The following is a 23003-nucleotide window of genomic DNA, read 5'->3' as shown; positions in this document are numbered from 1 at the left end:
TTTAAATCTTTTTTTTATTTAGTAAAAAAGTTATTCAAAAACAGAATCAGATGATTAATTTTGCGCTACCTTGTATAACTCAGTTATTTCTAGAGTCGGCTTAGGTAGCGATTGCTTGTGAAATATAATATTACTAGCTTTAACCCGCGGCCCCGCTCGCGTGGGAGTAGTTTTGAGGGATTTAGGATATGTATATAAAAGAATTACAAACAATAATATCATAGAAAATATTTTTTTATTAATAACCATAATATTACAATACCCGGCATCCGTTGCTATGCCTCGTTGAATAAAATCAAAGCAACCAATCAGAAAAATATCAAGCAAAATTATTTTTATTAATTTTCTATCTCAAACCGTTTTTGAACTTTGGATTTGGGTCATAGTTGAACAGTTTATGCGGATTATGAAGTCTAGAGTGTGCTATAAATAGTGGGAAATAGGAAAAACTAAGATTTTTTATATTAAATTTAAGCAAATATTCGATTACATGTTAACTCAATCGATTTTCAGGTGTAGGAAAATTTAGAAACATGAAAATTTCAAAATGCGATATCTCAGCGAAAAAAAATGATATTTGAGCAAACTCAACGCCATTTGAAAAAAGAAGGCTTGTATTTAAAGATGACATCCTTTAATTTTGGTGAAAGAAAACATCTGCAAGGCTACATAACCTCAAATATGGGCAAAAATGGGGTTTTTTGCACTTTTATGTTAGGATATCTCGAAAACCAGAGCTGATAGAGCAATTCTGAGGCCAGATTTGGTTTCAGCGCAACATAAACCTTCGGAAATATATAGTCTGCTTTCTGGGTCTGAATGTTGGTTAAATTTTGTCGGCCTGTGTTATTAGTGACGAATGAGAGTGGTGGCGCGGCCTGGGAGCTGTGGGAAGGGAGTTCCATCATAAAAACATGCCTATAACCTTCATTGGGTGAAAATATGAATGTATCAAAATTTTTACGTCATTTGGTGTTGTCGTTTCGTAGTGATGCGCGAACAACGTACAGACATTCGCCTTTATAGTATAGATATTAATTAAGAAAAGTAATCTCACCCAATACAACAAAAAATTTGAAAATTGTTGTGTGTTCATGGATGTTTTATGAGCCCTATTTTTGTATTTACTCAAGTACTTTCAATTGATTTTAGTGCACGTTAATTTTGAAATCAATAATTAAATTAAATAACTTACAAGATCTTTCAATTCATTTTCTTCTCGTCTTATTACATGCAACTTGCCATTCGCTTGCAGGTCTTTTAGGAAAAACCGCCAACTCAGGTGAGAACCGAAAGTGTTGTAGATATCTTTTAAGTTTTTCTTCCTAATTTGTCGTCAATATGCTTATTATGTTCGTGTTAAAATATAGTAAACTATGTATATATGTATTGTACATATGTATGAGTGTTCTTTTTACAAGTGTTGAACTCGGATATAACACGGACCCCTTTTTCTACACTACACACAACTTCATTAAAAAGATGCACTTTATCATTACAATTGCACAATTTTAGATTTCATTGTCAGCGGTTGTAAAGAAAATCCATATGTTTAATGTCAGTGAAAAACAATTGCGCATTTAAATTATATTAACTCTCTTACTATGAAAAAAAAAAACCAAAAGGATGAAGCATAATAAAGGAAGAAGCAAACGACTTTCTTTCTGAACAAAATCACTCGAATAAGGTAGTAAAATTCTTGCCAAGTCATAAAATTAAACGAACCACAACAAAGGCGATAATGCAGACGAAAAATGAGTCAAATAAAAAGAAATGAGCAAAGGGGGAAATATGTAGTGTAACGAAGTTGCAACCAGAGTTGCCATTTTGATTTGAGCGCTTGATAAATAAGGCATTCCAGAAACAGATTTTGCTATTCAAAGAAGCTTTGTATGGCTCATAAGCCATTTTCCAGTTTTTTCTTATTCTTACACTCTTTTAGATTTATATACAGAATGAAGAAAACTCTGAATGTGCCAATTTTCATTGAAACATTAGCATAGCTACGATAATTTCATCACGATGTCGTGGCAACACTGGCTGCAACATTTATAACCACCAGTAATATGCGCGTCATGGTGAACAATGAATATGAGTAGGTTGAACGTAAAATACATGTGGGCTAAAGGGCAAACGCCCTAGCACTGTGCAGAAAAAAACAAAACTGTTAAAGAGTCGAAAGTTGAGGAAAAAGTGCAACAGAAATATAAAAAAGGGCAAGCAACGACAAAAAAAAAGGAAATTGCAAGTTGCACTTTCGTCGAATTAACAGTACGGAACTCATTGATACAGCGAGTAATGCAACCGACAGTCACCGTTTGCCTTGGTTGCAACCACTCATGGATGCAAAAGCAATTTCAGTTCATACGCACTGACTAGAAGTTTTTATACCACCTGCATACAGTTACGGATATAAATCTTCGGACAACGAAAAAATTTACCTTTGTAAATTACTTTTTCAAATTCTATGTGAAATCATATAAATGTATGTATGTTGATATATATAATTGGCTTCATCATTTGTTAGGTGTTTGGTTGTCCGGCCTCCATTGAGCGGCAGATGGTATTTTATGAGGAGCTTTTTATGGCAGAAATACAATCGGCGATTGGTCATTGCCTGTCTAGGGGTCACCACTATCAGATAAAGCCTTTTCTATCACTTCGGTGTGTCACAAAGGGTTTTGAATCCCGACACTACCGAATGGTGGTTACGCGTAAACCCACCCGCAAAGCGGTCGCAACGCGATCCGGAATTAAATTAATCAAATTTTTCAGTATTCCTTATGCAATACCGTTTAAGCAATTGCGATACGAAAGCAAATTGTGTGACAAAAAGAATTTGTTATCTGCATTCGAACAAAACGTTCCCGATGTAGTTAAATTTCTTCCAATAATGAGATATTTGCTATACAAAATACCACATTTGCTTTCGCACCGCATTACAGTAGACCCCCCAAACTTATGTAATTATAACTACTTATTATGTGTTCTATTCTGTACTTTTCTGGATTTTTTTAACAATAAATTTTGTTGGTAAAGTATTTCTACAAGTATTTAAGTTACAAATACCCATATTTTGCATTTAAATATTTAATGAAGAAGTCATTTTTCTTGTATTTTTAATTTATTTTATAAACAGAATTTCTAACTTTAATTTGATACCCATATTTTTCACGTATTTTTGTAAGACGAAATAGCATTTGAAATCTTTTCCTTCCATTCATTATCGCATACCATTTCAACAGCTTTCACAATAGCTTTCAAAATTGTAATATTCGCTACACTGGCATTCAAAATATCTGACATCACCTGACTTTAATCAGTATCTTATTTCGCAAAACCTGCGTGTGACGGTTAAATAAACGTGCATGTAACTGTTAAATTGCGAAAATTGCAAATATAGTAGATTCTGTTTTTATGCGGTATATACGTTCCGCAAGAAACAGCATAAAAAAAACAGCATAAAAAAAGCTACCAGTTCTATAGTAAAACTATAGATACGTTTCAAAAGTGCTAAGAGCCGCATAAATCTGAAATAATGTAATAGAAGCGCATAAAAAAGGGTACTAGTCCCATATTATAACTATAGATACGTTCCATAGACCGCATGAATCTGAAATAATTAAATAAAATCGCATAAACAAAAAATTGTATTTTTGAAAATTATATCATTACTTAAGAAACGTCAGAAACGAGAAATAAATTTACATCGTCAGAAATAGAATCAGACAATACCCGCCTGTTGCGCATTCGTTTAGGATTTGGCGTAAAATCACTTCCGTCACTTGAGGAAATGTACACGTCTGATCTGGATGGTTATGCAGGCGGCTCCATACTTGTGGGGTTAGCATTTTTGATGTAATCTGTGATGAGTTTTTGCTTAGCTGGTTTAGAATCTTGTTTATATGTACGATTCCCGATAGGTCGACATGCATTTTTTAATATTTTTAAAAACCGTACTATTTCAAAACTGCATAAAAAAACCCGCATAAAAACAGAATCTACTGTATATAAAATGCTGCCCAAGACCCGTTGAAAATGCAAAAAACGCTGCTACTCAAAAATTTAAAATCCCGAGGAAAGTAGGCATTTTCTCCCAAATTAAACAGTCGAACATTCAGTCCTCGCATATTCTATTACAAATAATAAGAGTTTAATTACTTAATATGTTATTGAAATAGAAAATATTCGACAATATTTTTTTTCAATTTAATTAAAAAAAGCAATTTAATGCATTTTTGCCTTTGTAGCGATTATTTGTAGAGTCATAAATAATAACTTTATTTTCATTATTAATACTTTTCCAATATTAATACTTATTTATTGGTTTCTATTAATAATTAACTTGTTAATGCTGAAACCAATAGTAAATCCAATAACTTTTCCGATAACTTCTATAGATTTAAAGCTATTGCTTTATTAAATGCAAAGTCAATTCAAAATTTAATAATTTTTTTTGGGTATTTTAGCGTATTATTTTTCATTGAAATTCGATCGAAAAAAAGAGATAGAGTACAATTATTTTATTGTGACTTCACATAATATTAATATACTAAGCGAATCTTGAACTTTCTATAAGACATGAAGACATAAAATTGTAAAAAATTCGATAATTGAAGGCTCGACTTATAATTATTTGATGACGATCGGTTAAAAAAAAATACATACATATAAATGTAAAGAATTTTACAAATACATGATTTTTTCATTAACAACGCGCATTATTTTTAGTATATGTTAACGAATATGTATCAAGTATCCTTCATCTTAGTATCCGTTATGGTTTAGCTAAATACGTTTTTTCACTGGGGATGAAAGTGAGAGTCCAATAAATTCTTGAAACCGGAAAGTAAGCGAATTTGAATTTTCAGTACAAATTGCAGCAAAATTACCTAATATTAGTAAAAGGAAATTCAAAAATTCAAAAACGAAATTCAATAATTTTGCCCGTTATTTTGAATCACATCCACTTTCCATGTAATAGAGATTTTGGCTTTTGTCCCCCGGCTGTTTATATATACATACATATATAATATATAACTCGAGTAAAAATTTAGAAATTTAAACGCAGCTTGCCATGCATTAATATTTTAGTGTACATTTACAACAATTTTTTCAAACTCTAAAATACTACAACTTTATTTGTATAAATTTTTTTTAATAAATTTGAATTTGCAAACATAAACGGCATACAGGTTTACCGGTTTATTAAGTAATTTTTGTTTAATTTGGTTAAGTGACATGATGTCCGAAACTTAGCCGGTATCGAAATATTCGATTTTAAAGATTATTAAAATAAAACATTTTTTTTGCTTGTAAGTCCATTCTCTTAAATGTTAGTGCAAGGGTTGATTGTTTTCTGTTCCTAGTTGAAGGGTATGCCAGTTGTCAAAGATCATCAATATTAAAAATAATAAAATAACAGCTAAAAATGACTGCTCGCTAAAGTTTCGGATTTACGTATTTTTGCTCAGTGTTTCCTAATTAACATCAAGCAAAAAAGATTTTTTTTGTAGGAAACTATTCCAAGAAATAACTTCGAAAATAAGAAAGTAAAGAAGCATTCTCTAGGCGGATCGCGTGCTGAACTAGTGTACGGTACAATTTCCTGAAAAGGAAACTCTTGTAAATATACGTGGCTTGAACAAAAAACTTAACAATTCAAATCTTTTTATTAATTATAAGTTGTTCACGACATGAGCGTCCCTATTCCTGATACGATTTCTCATTATTATCCTTAAATGACTTTTCCGCGCCAAGATTTTTTTGTTTTAGGACATCGCCTTCAGCGATCGGAAGCACTTTTTGTATAAGAGGCTTTTTGTTTGACCCCACACGCGAAAATCCATCGATGTCAAGTCGGGGCCTCTCGCCGGGCACGGTATTGGTCCACTTCTCTCAATTCATTTATGGACATAATTATTCTTTGCAGAGTCCGTAACGCATTAACATGTCAGCGTATTCCTCATCGGTATACCTATGTTGTCATGTTCGCAAGCAGACGTGAATATCCAGTTCACGAGCTGAGCCACACAATCAGAAATAGAAACAGACCAAAAATTTAAGCTGAGTTTCGGTTTTAAATAAATATTTCAGGAGCACAGTTAAGCAAATCTACCACGAACGAATCGCATAGCGGACTAAAGAAAAATAAAACACAGTGAAGCATGTAATTCATGGGCTGAAAAGTCCCGGGCCTAACGTTTTTTTTTTGTTCAAAATTAGCTTTCTTCATCAACGTAATTTTCATCAAGAACACTTTTGCAGAACGATTTATCTTTTGCCTCAAAATAGGCCTCAGATTCAGCGATAACCCTTTTCATTCGAGCAAAATTTCTTACCGGCGAGCATTTTTTTAAGTCTGCGAACAGCTAGTAGTCGCTGGGAGCCAAATCTGGCGAGTATCGGGGATGTGAGAGCCATTCGAAGTTCAATTCATGCCGTTTTGCTATTGTTTTGATTGACTTGTGAGATGGTGCGTTGTCTTGATGAAACAAAGCAGTGAGCAAACGCGGCAGCCATTTTGAGCAGAGCTTTCTCATAGTCCAATGCTTATGAAATATAAAGCCAATACGTTCTTTCGATATAGGAGTATTTACGATGTCAGCTAAGTCACGCAACTTCACTCTTCGATAATTAAAAACGATTTTTTGGATTTTTTTTTTGTTTTCATTTTAAGGTTAGTACTAACTTGTGTTACATATAGAACGTCTCTACACAGCAAAAAATGTTCAACCGGCTTTTTCGGCTGTTAAAATATGCTATGTACTAAACAGGTAGCGTTTGCAATCAATGTTTCGTTATGTTGGAATGTCTCCTAATCTGTTCAATTACATTATTACATTAGAATATTGCACCTTTTCGAATATCTAAAAAACATACAAATATGTAATTTGCACAATAGTTCCTTTCAAAAAATGGTTTAAGGATCTGAAGTAGGAAGCATTTATTTAATAATATTTTTATTGCATTTATGATAATATTTAGAATATATGATAGTTAAGCAATTCATTTATTAACATTTTGAAGTAGTACTTTGTGGAATAAAAATATAGGCCAATATGATTATGATAATAGAAATCGGAGCTTTCGAAGCATAATTACAATAGTTCTAATCACCTCTAACCGGAAAATATTATTTGAATTATTAAAATTCCTTTTCTCTAGTAGCGGTGTGGAATCAATCGCCGCATTTATCAAATCGAAAACGAGGTGAGGGATTTAATAGCTCTCCTAATATCTAGTGTTTTTCGATTAATGAGCAAACACCGACCTAATATATAGAAAGGAAGTGGACCATTGAAATGCAACGCAAGGTTTTATTGGTGATCGTCAACCAAACAAAAAAATCGAACCCTTCGTCTAAAATTTAAAGAAATGTCCACGTGCAAACAAAAAAATATTTTTTTACAATAATATCGAATATTTGGAAAACGGTTAAGTTTTGGGCATCATACTGCCAAATTAATAAAAAATTAAATTACGGCGCCCGCCGTAGACGAATGCGTTGGTGCGTGACTACGATTCGGATTTCAGAGAGAGAACGTTGGTTGGAATCTCGCTGAAAGACCAAAATTAAGAAAAACATTTTTCTAATAGCGGTCGCTCCTCGGCAGGCAATGACAAACCTCCGAGTGTATTTCTGCCATGAAAAAGCTCCTCATAAAAATATCTACCGTTCGAAATCGGCTTGAAACTGTAGGCCCCTCCATTTGTGGAATAACACCAAGACGCACGCCACAAATAGAAGGAGGATCTCGGCCAAACTCACAAAAAGGGTGTACACGCCAATTATATATATATACATTAGGCCGGGTCGATTTGTGGGGAGGCAAAAAAATCGCGCATTTCTTTGTGAAAATCATATTCTAGGGATCAAAATAAGAAACTTTGCCGAAGAAACTTATTAGTTTCTTTTCTAATGTAAAGGCCAAAAATGGTGATATTTTGAAATGATTGTATGGGGAACTCCCCAGGGGAATTCCAGGGGGTGTGTCACTGGCATGGGTGGATCGGCCGTCCAAAGTTAGTGGGGGTTGGTCATACATTTGGACTCGATTGTAGCACTCTAAATGGGTCAAAGTGGGATTTTTCTTTCGACCCAAATTGGGTTTTAGAGCTATGGTTCCTTCGGCAAAGTTTCTTATTTTGATCCCTAGAATACGATTTTCATAGAGCAATGAGCGATTTTTAAATCGACCCGCGCTAATATACATGTAATCAAAAATTGCCCAACATATGTGTAAGTGTCAAAACGACTAACCCTGAATACATATACTTATATACAATATATGTATTATATATAGACACGTTTCTATTTTTCGTGTTTTTTTAATAACCTAAGATTTAATTATTCGATTTTATCTTATTTACCTAAGATATGTTTGTGTATATATTATATAAGATTTTTAGTCTCTATCCAATTCAAATATACTCTTATATGAACTTATATTATTTTCGTAAAGTAAATTTGCCACCATTAAACACAAAATGGTGTGAATTCTTCCAAAACTGCAAATTTTCTTCATGACATATACTTAATATATGTAGGCCTATGATTTTTGCATTTGGCCTAATGAGGTGTATGCCAGGAGAACACTTTTTTGTATATGTTGCTGAAATGTTGGTTATTACAGTATACTTTAGAAATGTTGAACTGCTACAGCTGCCTTAGCGAACTCAAAGTCTGAGCACTTTTTAATACCAAAATGTGTATGTACGGGTGTGTGCATATTTATATCTTGATATACATTGCTTTTATGTAATATGCATATGAACATGGTGCGGCTTCTATATACTTAAAATATAATTAGTAACGGCAATTAGACCTAACGAAGATAATAAAAAGTATATTTTAAATTGTTTAAAATCTTAACTTGCCTCCACGCAGAACTTGTAACATTCTTAAAGTTTACTTTGTGCTGGGACGTCGAACAGAAAAAATACGTGGCGCGAACTGCCAATACCCCTAAGGAAGAACTTTAAAGGAAGAAATGAAATGTAAAGGGGGTAAATCCATTTGGGTAGTGCTGTGCTCAGAGAGTTCTTGCCAGGTTTCAATGAACTTGAGCTCACGCATGAATGACCGCACCATATCCCCACAGAGCAGATCGACAAACATTTTTTTCTTTTCTTTCGCTTTCCATTTTCTAGTGCTTAAGTCTTCCGTGCGGTCACTATGAATATCAGAAAAAATTTTCTGCTGCATACTTTCTCTTGTTTTATTCTACGCTGCAAAGAGTTTCCTTCTTTCAGTTAAAATCTACAAACACTGCAATACATTGCCAAAAACAATTGAAGAAATTTAAGTTCATTGCAGAGATGAAAGAATCTAAGCAAAATATATTGAAGAAACGCATCGGCATCAAATTTAATTTACTCGACTTGGTGAGTAAGTAGATTGCTCCTTGTGCCGTGCTAAGCTTGTGTGCAATGAGATACAACTAATCTGAACGGGTAACCACTACAAGCACTCATATACTTATGTACGTATGTTCTGTCCAAATTTCCCAATACTTTGGCTGTTCATCTGAGCTGTAAAACATAAAAGTTTAACTGTTTTGTTGGGCTTCGTTGAGGAGAACAAGGCAAGTTAAGAAAAAGTGCATCGGTTTCGTTGAATCGAAGCACTTAATTTAATGAAATATTAAAAATTCCTAAGCTTTCGTGCAGATACAAAACCAGGAACGAGCGTAACGGAAAAAAGCATAGAAATTGGAAAAGGAATTAGAAATGAAAATGGCGCCCATATAAAAGGCGAGTGCTCCTTTAGTTGTAACGTTGTAAAGTTCATTTCTGTGAATTCTCTGGCACTCCACCAACTGCAACTGACAGCCAAGTGTCTGTGGATTATTTTTCGATGCTTTTTTTGTTCTCACCCTATGTATGAGTATGAACATACGTATATGTACATATGTAGAAGATTTCTGAGTGCGGGCGTGTGGTAGACTTCTCACTACTTCGCTAAAACCCAAAAAGTTTGACTACATACGAAATATCAAACAGACAACAAAATCGCTTTAAGAATCAACCAAAGGCAAAACATATGAACATCGGACCATACATTCAGTATGGTAGTCGATGGGATGGTATTAGTTGAGTGGAAGGTATGAAGATTGTAGGAAAGTCCGGAACAAAACCGAGTTCATAAATGTTGTCTGAATTTACTGAGCTAACAAGTGCAAATAGGATATGGCGAAAATATTGTAATAATAGAAGCTTGAAATCGAAAATAAGGTAAATCGTGAGTGTATAGAGTTCAATCGAATGGAACCAAGAAAAATATTTTAACTATATAAGCACTAAGATAAGTTTATAGTACCTGCGTGTATTGCGTATCTATGAATATAATCGAATAATCTGCACGCATTCATGTGCATGTTTATCTTATCCGTTCAAGTTACGTTTATATGATATTTTCCTCTACTCTAGCTGCTGGCGCCTCTAAATAAGCCTGCTCAAAGCCTGCAAAGAAATTGCACAAAATCGTATGCACAAATGGGCATAAATCTCATAATGTTATATTAATTTCCAAATTTTCCACAAATCGGCTTACTTGAAATAGTTACTTAATCAAAATCTTTGAAATTGCATCTAACGTTTAATTCAAATGAGCTGAGTTATAGTATAAAACATGCACATGTATGTGGATAAAAAATTTTATGTAATATCAACAAAACTAAAAGAGTCCACAGGGGCACTCCACTCCTCTGGTTATGTGTTATTAGTAAAATCTTAATAAAACTTAATGGAGGTGGGGTAAAAGTGGTCGCGTACGCTGATGATGTGGTGTTAATGGCATCAGGACTGTGTCCCAATACGATCAGTGGGATCATTCAAAGGGCGTTAGGCGAGCTTAACTCTTGGGCTACAGGCTGTGGCCTAAGTTTAAACGCACGTAAAACAGAACTCATACTATTTACGACCAGGTATGAGGTACCAATTTTTACTCTACCAAACATTAACGGACAAACCCTTTCACTTTCACCCAGTGCAAAGTACTTAGGAGTAATTTTGGACTCCAAACTTAGCTGGAAATGGCAGGGAGAACGATGTGAAGTTTTACCTATTCAAAACACCATACATTTTTTGTGTGAAATTAGTTTTTATTGATTTCAAAGACAAAATTGTTGAAAAATGATTAAAATTTTAACATACATATATTCACTTTAGCTCGATATGATCACCTCTTGCCTTGACTATAGCCTTCAAACGGTCAAAAAATGAGTTGCATGCTGCACGAATGTGATCTTACAACTTACAAACTTACCACAATGGCGACCACTGGCAGATTTTGCTAGTGAACTTAGAAGTCAATGTTTGAAGAGCCCAAAATGGGTAATAGTATCGGAAAATGACTTAAAGAAATTGACACAATTGAAGTACAATGTACCTGCACCCATCTTCGCACAAAACCACGACGAAATGCTGGCAAAGTGCCATTTTTTGAGATTCATTGATTTAAAATCATTGCTATAAATATAAGCTAAGTAAAAAATATACACTTAATTAATTTAATATGTATTGAAATTTTTAATTAGTATAGCTTTTTAATTATAATCCGTTAGTATAAGTTCCTCCAAACCAGTTCATAAATCCGAATGTTTGTTAAATAGTTTGCCGTTCCCTGAAAGGAGCCAGTAGTTTTTGTTGGGAAGTAAAGCAACATTATAAACATTATAAGCTAAAAACTTTTTTTGATTGCGTCAAGCGCAACTGTTTTACTCATTTGCCGTGCTGTACCGTCTCTTAAACTTTCCACTGTTTTGTATAACTCCAACTGCGTTTGCTTACTCCAAACTCTTTAACATTAAAAAGTTAAAAGAAAAATATTTGGAGGTTTTCACTTTCCTCAATATTGTAACTTTTACTTATCTGCTTCGGTAACTTTTTGGTGGGAATGCTTGTTTATATCGTATATATGTATGTAGATGTATTAACAGGCATGTTTCATGCATATTCAGTGTATTGTTCTTTTTCGTGTACTTCATTTTTACTTGTATTGTACTTGCAATTTTATTTTAGTAACACAAACAGCCAAAAAAGCTTTTGCTGTCCCAAGATATTAACCCCCTTACTTTAGTGTGCGTTACTTGCTTGGCAATTGACTTTGAATACTGGTGAGGCAGTGAGTTCTCAAGTAGACAATCTTTACAATTGTTCAAGTTGCTGTAGGATCTAAGCATTTTGTAAAGGTACACATTTACGCTTCCATGACACGGCCTATGTGGACCTTTTTTTGCTGAAATGTTTCGTTTTGCAAAAATTGGGCTTAAAAGAGTTAAAGTTTAATTTAAAAAGTTTTTCACGTGAACGAATTAAGGGAAGTTGTATATGTGGCAATTGTTCTTGTTACGGGAATAAATAAAAATTGAACCTATATATTATAATAATTGGAGTGCCGTACTATGTAGAGGGCATTATTATTATTACGAGGGTTAATATTCCTTACACATTTTACAATCAGATGAGATTTAGTAGGTTTTAATATTTGTAAATAGACTAGCAAAATAAATGTTTCGACACATCTGTATATGTACATGTATAAGGTAGCGCAAAATTAATCACCGTATTGGAAGATTTATAATTTTTGCAAATGGTGTCGTACGTCAATCACATTTGGTACTTGTGAACTAGATAGCTGCAGGAAAAAACTGCCAGGCAGTAGACCGCGTAAAGATTAAAATAAAGATTTCCATCAAGCCAAAGGTATCCAAAAACAAATTGGATGATTAATTTTGCACCACCTTGTACATTGAGCTAAGGCAAAGGTCGCCAAGCACTTAGTTAATAGCTATATATCGTCAAGCTAAGGAAGAGGGAGTTTGTGAATTGCGTGACCCTTTATGCTAGGACCTAAGTTCTCAAATGGGTTCGCGGACTTCCCAATTGATTCGATGAGGAAGCGAATTCAGTAGTTAATTAAATAAAAAAATAATAAATTGAAATGATATCTATACAAATTAAAAATTATTAAAAGAGACCGAAAATAACAATGATTTTTAAATTAATTTTTAAATATCAGACGACAGTTTTGAGTATCATTTTGTGTATGTGTCTCGTGCACTGTATGAATCTATTACGATTTAATAATTTTTGAGAGATATCTATAAAACAGCATTAACCTCGATAACAATATCAGCCAGGGAATCCAGCGAAGAAACTCTTTGGCCAACAAATGCTACTTTGGACTAAGTAAACAATTGGCGACGAATAACACGTAACACTCTATATGGCTCACACCATGCCCGTCTTAACGTACGGCACAGAAGCTTGGATGATGCAATATCCGATGAGGCGTCACTCGGAGTGTTCGAGAGAAAGATTCTGCGGACGATTTTTGGGCCTCTTCAAGTATGAGCTTTACAGCGACATAGACATAGCGCAGCGAATAAATATCCAGCGGCTTCGTTGGCTGGGTCATATCGACCGAATGATACAAACGCTCCGTTTCTCTAGACTATCTCTACATAACATAGGAGTAGTCCCTAAACTACTTTTTATAGACCTTTCTACGAAGTAGGTCCATTGGATCATTTTAGAGTGCAAATTCGGCGGAGGAGTCCATAAACTATCTATTATGTAATCCAGACATTGTTTCATTTGCACATAACTAAAATACAATCTTCGTTTATTTATCGAAAATGTGGTATAATAGAAATAAAAGTAATAATAAAAACCTTAAAATTTCACATACCTCCATAGTAAATATTAGTTTGGGGGAAAAATAAATTCAGTATTTTTTCGATAGATGACAGTAGTGATCGATATCTCGTAAAGTATAGATCAAACAATTTAAAGTTTATTCTTGGCGCCAAGGTGACATATCACACTAAAAAATTATTTTGCTGTTTTTGTTTGTTTCAATTAATTGTGAGTTACGGAGTGTTAACAATGGAGGTCAACAAAGAGAAAATTCGGTACATTTTACAGTTTTCTTTGATAAAGGTGAAAAAAGCCTGCCAGGCCGCTGAAATTATTAATGGTGTTTATGATGCCGATGCTGTAACAGGTAATTGCGTGCAATTTTGGTCTCATCGATTCTGTTAGGCATTTTTGATGTTAGCCCGGGGTTTGCCGCTAGGCAAATACAAACACAAACGGTCGCAACGGGGTAAAAATTACCACATAATATTTGTTAAATATTTGTTGACGTGATAACGTCTTATAATTCGATGTAGCCGGCTGCACGCATAAAAAAAATGCGTCGTTATCTTGCTCATGCGTCGTTATCTTGCTTGAACTGCAAGCGAGAGCGCGGAACGAACGACAAAGAGGCACAATCGGCCCCCGCGTTCGGCAACGTTCGACATCTGGCTCTGTCCTACTTGAGTGAGCATATATATGTATGTATATGCGCATTTGTATATAAATTCACATACTTGTATTTGCATATGCCTTCTTCTTGTGTGCATGGTAATGAACCATTTCTCTGTTGAGAATAGGACGATGATAGAAAAAGTAGGAAATGAAAGGGAGTATTTCGAGTGTAAAGTGTCTTGAAAAATTCAAATCGATGATGTTTCCTCTTAGTGTTGTTGACTTATTAACGTCTGATGCACAATCGAAATTGAACATATCTTTCATGAATTTGATAAATGTTTCGTAATTTTTCACGTTTGTGTAATTGTAACTTGATCAATTCCATTGCGATTCCATTTACCTCCATCTCTATATCCATACAAAATATCTATCAAACAAATAAAATTAAAATTTTCTTTTTAAAATTGCAACCATTACATCAGTATTTTTTTATGTCACGTTAAACTATCGTCAGTAAACCGACTTTACAGACAACCTCTTTTTTTTAGGTTAGAAGCGCGTCTTTTGTTTCTATGCAGAAAGGTGGTTGAAGCGGCAGGTCACGATATTTTCTAGAAAAAAAGTTAAAAGTGGTTTTATTACTTCTGTGGTATTTTTTACCCAGTAGCGACGAACGCCGGGTTAAAGAAAATGTGGATCAAATCACAGAAATAATAGAAGTTGACCGGGTGTTAGTAGTCGTAGCATCGCCAGTAGCTAAGTATCGACAAGAAAAAAAAACAAATGTTTTAAATCATTTGTGTAAAAATTTTAACCAAAAACAATGGATTCATTTTTCCCCAACCTTACTATTAACCTTCATTGTTTTCCTTACTAACTGAACTCATTCTGATACTGGGTATCAATCTTGGTAACAGAATCTTAAAAAAAATAAATACATTCATATTAAAAAGGGGTTTTTGGATATTTTTATTTTTATTATTACTATGACTATGATGTCGTCTTCTATATGTACAACAATCACATTTTATATAAAAAAAGAAAAAACATTATGAAAGGAGGAAAATATATACATACATACATATATGTATAACCGCACTTATGTCAAATGAAAATCTCGCGTTTGTAGAGGGGCCATATATACTTGTAGCTTACTGTAAAACTTTATTTCAAAAAACATGTTATAGTTCTAAAATACAAAAATCAGAGATTTTAAGAAAGGTAGAAGTAGAAGTTGAGGTCTCAGCAGTGTTCGCATACTGTGCTACCTGCAGTATTATGCACTTGCACTGCAAATACATATAAATGTTATGCAAAAGCATCTGTATGCACGGCAACACAAAGGGTGTTGAGAGAGCCGGATGGTACTTTTTACCACGATATCTTGCAATTTCATTTGTAATTAATTGATGGAGTGCTGTCAAAGGGACTTTCACGTACTCTTCACAATGCCATTGAAAATCTTGTTATGTACAGTTTTTGCTTCATTTTCACACGGCTTTCTCGTACATAACTTTGAATAATGTGTTGAACAGTATCGGAACTTAATTTAACCAATTTGGCGATTTTTAGTTGGCTTTTTCCATCCTAAATAGCTTATTTAATACTCTTTCATACATCTCATCAGATGGTTAACGATCCATTTTAATTTCCCACTGGCGACCACCATCTTTTAGTTTTAAATATGATCGCTTTGTTTCTAGGCACTAATAACACTCACTGCGCATTTAAGGCCGCTTTATCGCAACTAGGAGTGCATTCGTTTGCATATTTTGGATGTAGTCATTATTTGTGTATGGGTATACATACATACATACATATGTGGTATTTTAGGTACCTCTCTTGGTTGCATATCGACGATATAATTATCTCCAAAATACCTAATATTCATATATAATATATTAAATAAAAGTTGCAAAAAAAAAAAGAATTGGGGTAATATATTTGGTTATTATTATTTGGTCGTTTTTTCATCGCCGGGCACTGTTGTTATAGCTGCTTTTTCTGAGCCAACTTTAGGAAGGCATTTGGACTTATGGGAGCATCCAAGCGGCATTCTTTTAGAACTACTAAAAGCTCCCTTCTACTAGTTATTCAATTTTTTATACGCCAGTCTCCAAACTTTTGTTTTAAGGATTTATTCACATTTTTGCTATTTTCTAAGCACAGCCCATTAGTGGCGTCATTAATATCGCTAAAACTTTAACCAAAATCATATAAATAATAACCTATCACTTTCCACATCCACATTTTCACATTCTTTATTTATAGAGATAATTAATATTTTAAATGACGTTTACTGCACGGCATTTTATTTAGATTATTTTAATACACTTAGTTAACTTTGTTGCCCGCACGGATAACGCCCTGCTTGAACGCATTTACCTCACAGAATAAATGAAAGGGATTTTAAAGGATTTTCATAATGGATTAAGGAGACAATTTCTTGGAATGCTACTTTTTTTCAAATGACGAAATAAATATTATGTATGTACGCACGCAGTTTCGTAATTTGGTCTGGACTGATGTTGCATTATACGTTTAAAGGTGTGTAACCAACATTAGCCCTCTCTTGCATAGGTGGACATTAATATCGTAAAATAATATGAACATTTTTGCTTAAGCACATATAACTATGTAATTGTACATTGACCACATGTTGAGGGCATAAAAAATAGTATATAATTTTCCTTTAAAAATGTATTATTGATCTAAATACGTATTAAGGGTTACGTGTAAGTGACGTGCACTAAGTCCAGGCGAGTTCTATTAAGTAATTATCGAAAAATGGGGGTGCACGGCCAATTTTTCAAAATTTTTAATTTATAACAGAGATATCACTTTCTTTGCTTTATTTTACTAACGCCCCAAAAATATCTACATTTGTCTCGAGTTAACATCAGACAGGAAATGTAGTCTTTTCATATATATAAATGTATTCTCCTCAGTCCATTGTAAAATTTTCTCTGATGATTCTGTGTATACCTGTTTACGATGAAGTTCCGTGAACTGGAACATCTACTTATTTGAGCAGTGTGCTATCAGTGCCTACACCGAATTTAAAAGCGATATCGTATTAATCTTTCGATGGCACGCCTTTATTTTAAGGTAGATTCAATAATAGGTTTAAATACAACAAAGTTCCCGTACCCTGGCAGCACATGCAAAATTAATTTGTTGAGGCAAGAAGGTGAATTGTCTTGCATGAAAATGTAATCGTATAAAGAACGACTTTTGTATCAGAACATTGTTTAACACTGAAAGTTAAGCCGTCTGTAATTTGCGGCTTCCGTCACAGCATCAATGGGGAACTCATCGCCAAGGATTGCCTTTCAAAATTAAAGTACTGCAACCTCAGTTATTTTGATACTTTCTTTGAATTTCTGTCCTTGCTCTAATATCCTTAGTCATGTTCAGTGTGCAGTGGAACCCACAATAGAACCCAATGTCCGCCGTAGCCGAATGGGTTGGTGTGTGACTACCATTCGGAATTCAGTCAGAGAACGTTGGTTCGAATCTCGGTGAAAGATCAAAAATTAAGAAAAAAGTTTCTTCTTATAGCGGTCGCCCCGCGGCAGGCAATGACAAACCTCCGAGTGTATTTCTGCCATGAAAAAGCTCCTCATAAAAATATCTGCCGTTCGCAGTCGGCATGAAACTGTAGGTCCCTCCATTTGTGGAACAACATCAAGACGCACACCACAAATGGGAGGAGGAGCTCGACCAAACACCCAAAAAGGGTGTACGCGCCAGTTATATATATATATATAATGTTTTAATTTCGGCTGTCACGCCAAGAAAGGTAAATTTGTTAAAAAAAACTTTCCGTTCATAATACTTACATATATATTTAACAGATACTGTATGCATTTATGTATTTACGCACATATTACTTATATATCCGTACTCACTTGTCAGCACCCGCAACTATTTTCTCCACATTTTTGTTAAAACTCGAAAAATTTTCTCTTCACCCACAGGGTCCGATCCGAATCCATTAGCGTCTGCGTATATGTCAACGGCTGCTGGCTTGCCACAATTCGGCACCACCACTTTATCGACTTCGCCTTTGGCCAGTGTGGCATTGAGTAGTGCTGCAGCTGCAGCGGCTGGTAAACAAATCGAAGGTAAGTTCATTAGTGAAATAAGAGTTGGTTGCGATTTGACTGGTAAACTTGCAAGAGGTGTGATGCATGGATTTATGGTACTCGTATCTATTTTTTGAAATTTTGCACGTTTATAATTTGTTGCATCGGAATAGGTGTGTAGGAAAATGTGTCTGACAGTGCGCGATTTTCGCTACAAAATCAGAACAGAACTGTTATTAATTTACTAAATGAGGTAAGTGTTCATTTCGCTTGTTTGCCAGGCTACAACAGTATTGCTTTTGAGCGCATCGCCTTTATTTGCTCGTGTTCATTTGTAAGGAGCACCGTGGAAGTGGTGGCGCCATTGGCTATTGTTTCATGTGGTTTTAGCGCTTTGCAGAATGTGTCAGTTAATGCTGCTGCCACTGCTGACGTGTAATTAAACAATTTCATGTTCATGTTCATGTTTCGCTTATACGGACATGGCCCATTCCAGATGAATAGTGGACAGCCACCAAAAAAGCCAACGTGCAGTCATTAATCATAAGCTATAGCTGAACATCCAACCATATCCCAATACAAGTAAAGTAAAAATCTTTATATGTATATAAAATAAAGTGGGGCTGTTACATCATTTAAAATTCAAAAACGAACCGTTTTCTATGATCTATTGAAATAACCGAAAAATTCACGGAAGAAAAATGTATGAATAAAATAAATTTTCCCCCACATCATACATACTTTGTATAACACGGCACCAACCAGGTGATATCTCGAGAACGGATTCAACGAGAAATGTACTTATACTCGTATGAGTACGAATATATAACATACTCATCATACTTGAAGACGTGCGTTGCGACTTATCAATTTATTTTAGAGTTTGAACCTATTTGAATTAATTTTTCGAAGGTTATTAGATTTGATTTCGATTCAATTAATTCTTTTCAAAATTTTTTTTCTGAATTTCATCAACGAAAAGTGATTTGAAAATTAACTTCAGTTTGATGATATGCACGGCACGTTGCGTTCGAAGATGTTGACTTTGTGAGCTTATCAAATTTTAGTGTTACTTACAGTGCCACGACCCAGAATTGGTTAGGCTAAGTGTTTCGAACTGATAGAATACACAATAAAAAGTCAAAGTTCTTTGTGTAATAGATCATCTTGCAAAAGTTTGCAGTTGTTTAGAAACAATAACTAAAATTGGCTAATTCATCTCATTACCGATCTGCAGAGTATATTGAAGTTCTTCGAAACAGTATACCAGATGCTTTCCCTACTATGAAGAAGTTTTTAAATGGAACAGAGTTTAATTTGGAAAAATTGTTTTCACAACTTACAGTCTTCAATTACTTTTTTAAAATATGAAATACATAAATAAGAAGGTATACTTTACCGTTTCAAATACTACCTTCAAATAGGTGGAACGCTTATGTTTACATGGTGACTGTTAGTTTGTAACATCCTTTAGGGTAAGCGTCAACCCCAATAAAACTGAACTCATCCTATTTACCAGGAAACACAAAATTCCAAATATAATTCCTCCGACTCTAGGTGGAACGGCACTGTCATTCAGTGATGAGGCCCGCTACCTAGGTCTAATACTAGACCGAAAGCTAACATGGAAGGCAAATGTCGAAGATAGAGTAAAAAGGGTGACAATAGCACTATACTCTTGTAAACAGCTAATAGGACTAAGTTGGGGTCTCTCCCCATCTATCGTATACTGGCTTTACACGGCAATTGTCAGACCAATCCTAACATACGGCATATTAGTATGGTGGCCAGCTTTAGATAAATTGTACGTCAAAAGAACCATGGCACACGTACAAAGAATGGCCAGTCTTTGCATCTGCGGGGCCCTCAGAACCACACCCACAGATGCACTAAATATTATTCTTAACATTTTACCAATAGAGCAGTACGGTAAGCAAACAGCTGCCAAAGCAACTCTCAGACTAACAGAAATCGGCCTACTCAGAACGTACCAAAGAGGGCACTCCTCAATTTTAGAACAATTCCCCTGCATTCCCAGCACAACGGATTTCTGTAGGACCAATGACATCAATTTCGATAAATCCTTTGTCACAGTATTTCCTTCCAAAGAGGAATGGGATAACGGGCTCATTGTCAAGATAAATGACTTAAACATCTACACAGATGGCTCAAAACTAGACAACCAAGTAGGCGGAGGGGTCTACTCCGACAAACTCGGAGTATGCCAATCATTTCGCTTGCCTGATCATTGCAGTGTATTTCAGGCGGAAGTCACTGCCATAAAAGAGGGACTTAAAGAGATAAAAACGAGAGTATTATCCGCAAATGAAGTCTTCATTTACTCGGACAGTCAAGCAGCAATAAAAGCGCTGGAATCAAAAACACACTCGTCAAAAACAGTTCTAGAATGTTTTAAACTACTAGATGACGTATCTAAGTGCTACAAGGTGCACCTTATCTGGGTACCAGGCCACAGAAACATTGCAGGAAATTGTAAGGCGGATGAACTTGCAAGAACCGGTACAACGCTCGGTCTCGAACCGGATAAGGCGCTGATACCCATGCCCATAGCCACTTGTAAATTACTTATAGACAGGGAAACCATCAAAAAGGTAAATACAATCTGGCAAAACCTCACAACATGCGAACTAAGCAGACAGACATGGCCGAACTGGAACAGCGGTCGATCGAAGATCTTGCTACGATTCAACAGAGAATCTATAAGAAAAATGATAGGTGTTTTAACTGTCATTGCTTAATAGGCAGCCACGCTAGAAGGTTAGGACTCCCTTACTTCGATTTCTGTAGAAGCTGTCTTAATACAGAAGAAGAGGAAACAGTCAGACACCTTTTATGTGAGTGTGAAAGCCTAACTATGAAAAGGCTGCGCACTCTCGAGACAGCATTTCTAACCGATGTAGCGGACATAGCCCATCTAAAACTAACGAAGCTCTGCTCGTTTATTAAAGCAACCGGATGGTTTGAAAAGGAACACGTAGAGTAAGGATAAGCTCCAATGGTATCACAATGCGACAACCACCCTACCTACCTACCTACCTACCTTAGGGTAATTTGCTCGATTTTGAGCCTAAATTATCTTCACTTTGAACACATATTGATTTTGTGAACTGTCTGTTTTGTATATGTACATCTTAACATTTGTCGCTTCAACAGGGCCATCTGTTTATTTTTTTCTATATGTATGTGTACATACACATAAAAGAACCTTATGGCTGCATATAGTTTAGAGTACGCGAACGAGAATTTCATAAGCCAGTGCGGAAAAATAATTCATGAATATCGCAAAAGCAACTTCTTGTACTCAAACATCTCTTCTACGAGTATGTATTTCTCCACCAAAACGAGAAAGACGATCTTTTATTTTCCTTTGTACACAACAATCAATTTCTGATCTAAATTATGTACTGAAACTCTCACAAAATTCAATATTTACAATTTGTTAATTGAATATCTGGTTTTGGTATCGAACTACGGCTCGAACCAAACACACCCGTAAGCTTCAAGTCATCTATTTACCAGACACACTCAAGCAGAAAGGGACACTAGAATACCAAGATCACGCAATGCTAGGTACAAAAATTGTCCCCATTTCGCCGCATGACATTATGGGGCGATTGAATCTTAACTGTGTGCTGCATTTTAAAAACATGTTTTTTATAATAGCAAAGCGGTGCAAACCATCAATGCTCTATCATCATCGTTCAAGTAAAAAATTACTTCGGTTGCTATAACTACGCCATGGGAGTCTATAAATATGAGTACATGGAAGCTGAAATGATGTATTAGCAATTATGGAAGGCAGCTTGTCCTACCGGTTGTCTTTTACACTCCATTGCACAAGTTTATCTCGAGTATCACCTAGAGTGTATGACTCAGTACTTTCCAGTAAGACTACGTGAAATATTAATTTCATATCGATAATGATGAGAGCTGCAATAACTGCATCTTATGCTAACGATAATATTTTCCAAACCTTTGCAGTAATCTTGATTTCATTTGAATATTAATTTCTGTAAGAAATTCTAAGTATTTGGAAGCTAAATGGCGCATTTTTATTTTGATGGGCACTAAAGCGGAAATAAAATAACCAAAGAACACATTTCGTTCTCCTTGAATGAAGTCGAAAGCTTTTGTTATGGGTTGCATCACTGCTGCATATTATTGCTAATATTCAATTTCTTCCTCAGTAAAAGTAGAAATTCCAAGCTTGTAGCATAGTTCACCTAATCTGTGTTTGACTTCTAAAACTTCGGGAGTGCCATGCAAATGAGTTCGCTGCTGACACAAAGAAGTCGTGATTTATTTCGTTAGACTGCCTTAATGACATCATTTCATTACACTGATTATACACCAACAAGAAGTTTTATTAACAAACGGACATAAAATATAAATTCAAATGTGTTCCAAACTAAAGATTTAGTGATAATGCAGTGATATTTTTTTTTTCACTGTCACTAAATTTGTGTCACCTAAAAGTTTAGTTTATTTTTTCACTATCACTAAATTTTCAGTAACAATGGATTTTACATCTTAACTACCACTAAATATACAGTGGTACTGCAAAACTGCCCAAACCTGAATGTTACAAGCTATTACTCTCATTATATGTAAATTACATTGATTCCAAAAATT

General features: G+C 34.8%; 1 protein-coding gene across 5 annotated transcripts in view; it reads left to right on the top strand.

The window, feature by feature from the left end:
* LOC128864022 (CUGBP Elav-like family member 2) overlaps positions 1-23003 on the top strand; it is a 197667-nt gene that overhangs the window by 154648 nt on the left and 20016 nt on the right. For 2 of the 5 annotated variants that reach the window (XM_054103489.1, XM_054103492.1), the window contains exons 8-9: positions 1256-1282; positions 18243-18389. In XM_054103489.1, the coding sequence (XP_053959464.1) occupies positions 1256-1282; positions 18243-18389 (174 nt within the window). Of the gene's footprint in view, positions 1-1255; positions 1283-14810; positions 14831-18242; positions 18390-23003 lie in introns of those variants that run through there. The other 3 variants (XM_054103490.1, XM_054103493.1, XM_054103491.1) reach the window with 2 other exon arrangements.

Source organism: Anastrepha ludens, chromosome 5, assembly GCF_028408465.1.
Source record: "Anastrepha ludens isolate Willacy chromosome 5, idAnaLude1.1, whole genome shotgun sequence".
In the NCBI taxonomy this organism is placed as follows: domain Eukaryota; kingdom Metazoa; phylum Arthropoda; class Insecta; order Diptera; family Tephritidae; genus Anastrepha; species Anastrepha ludens.
This window is presented reverse-complemented; position numbering and strand designations above follow the sequence as displayed.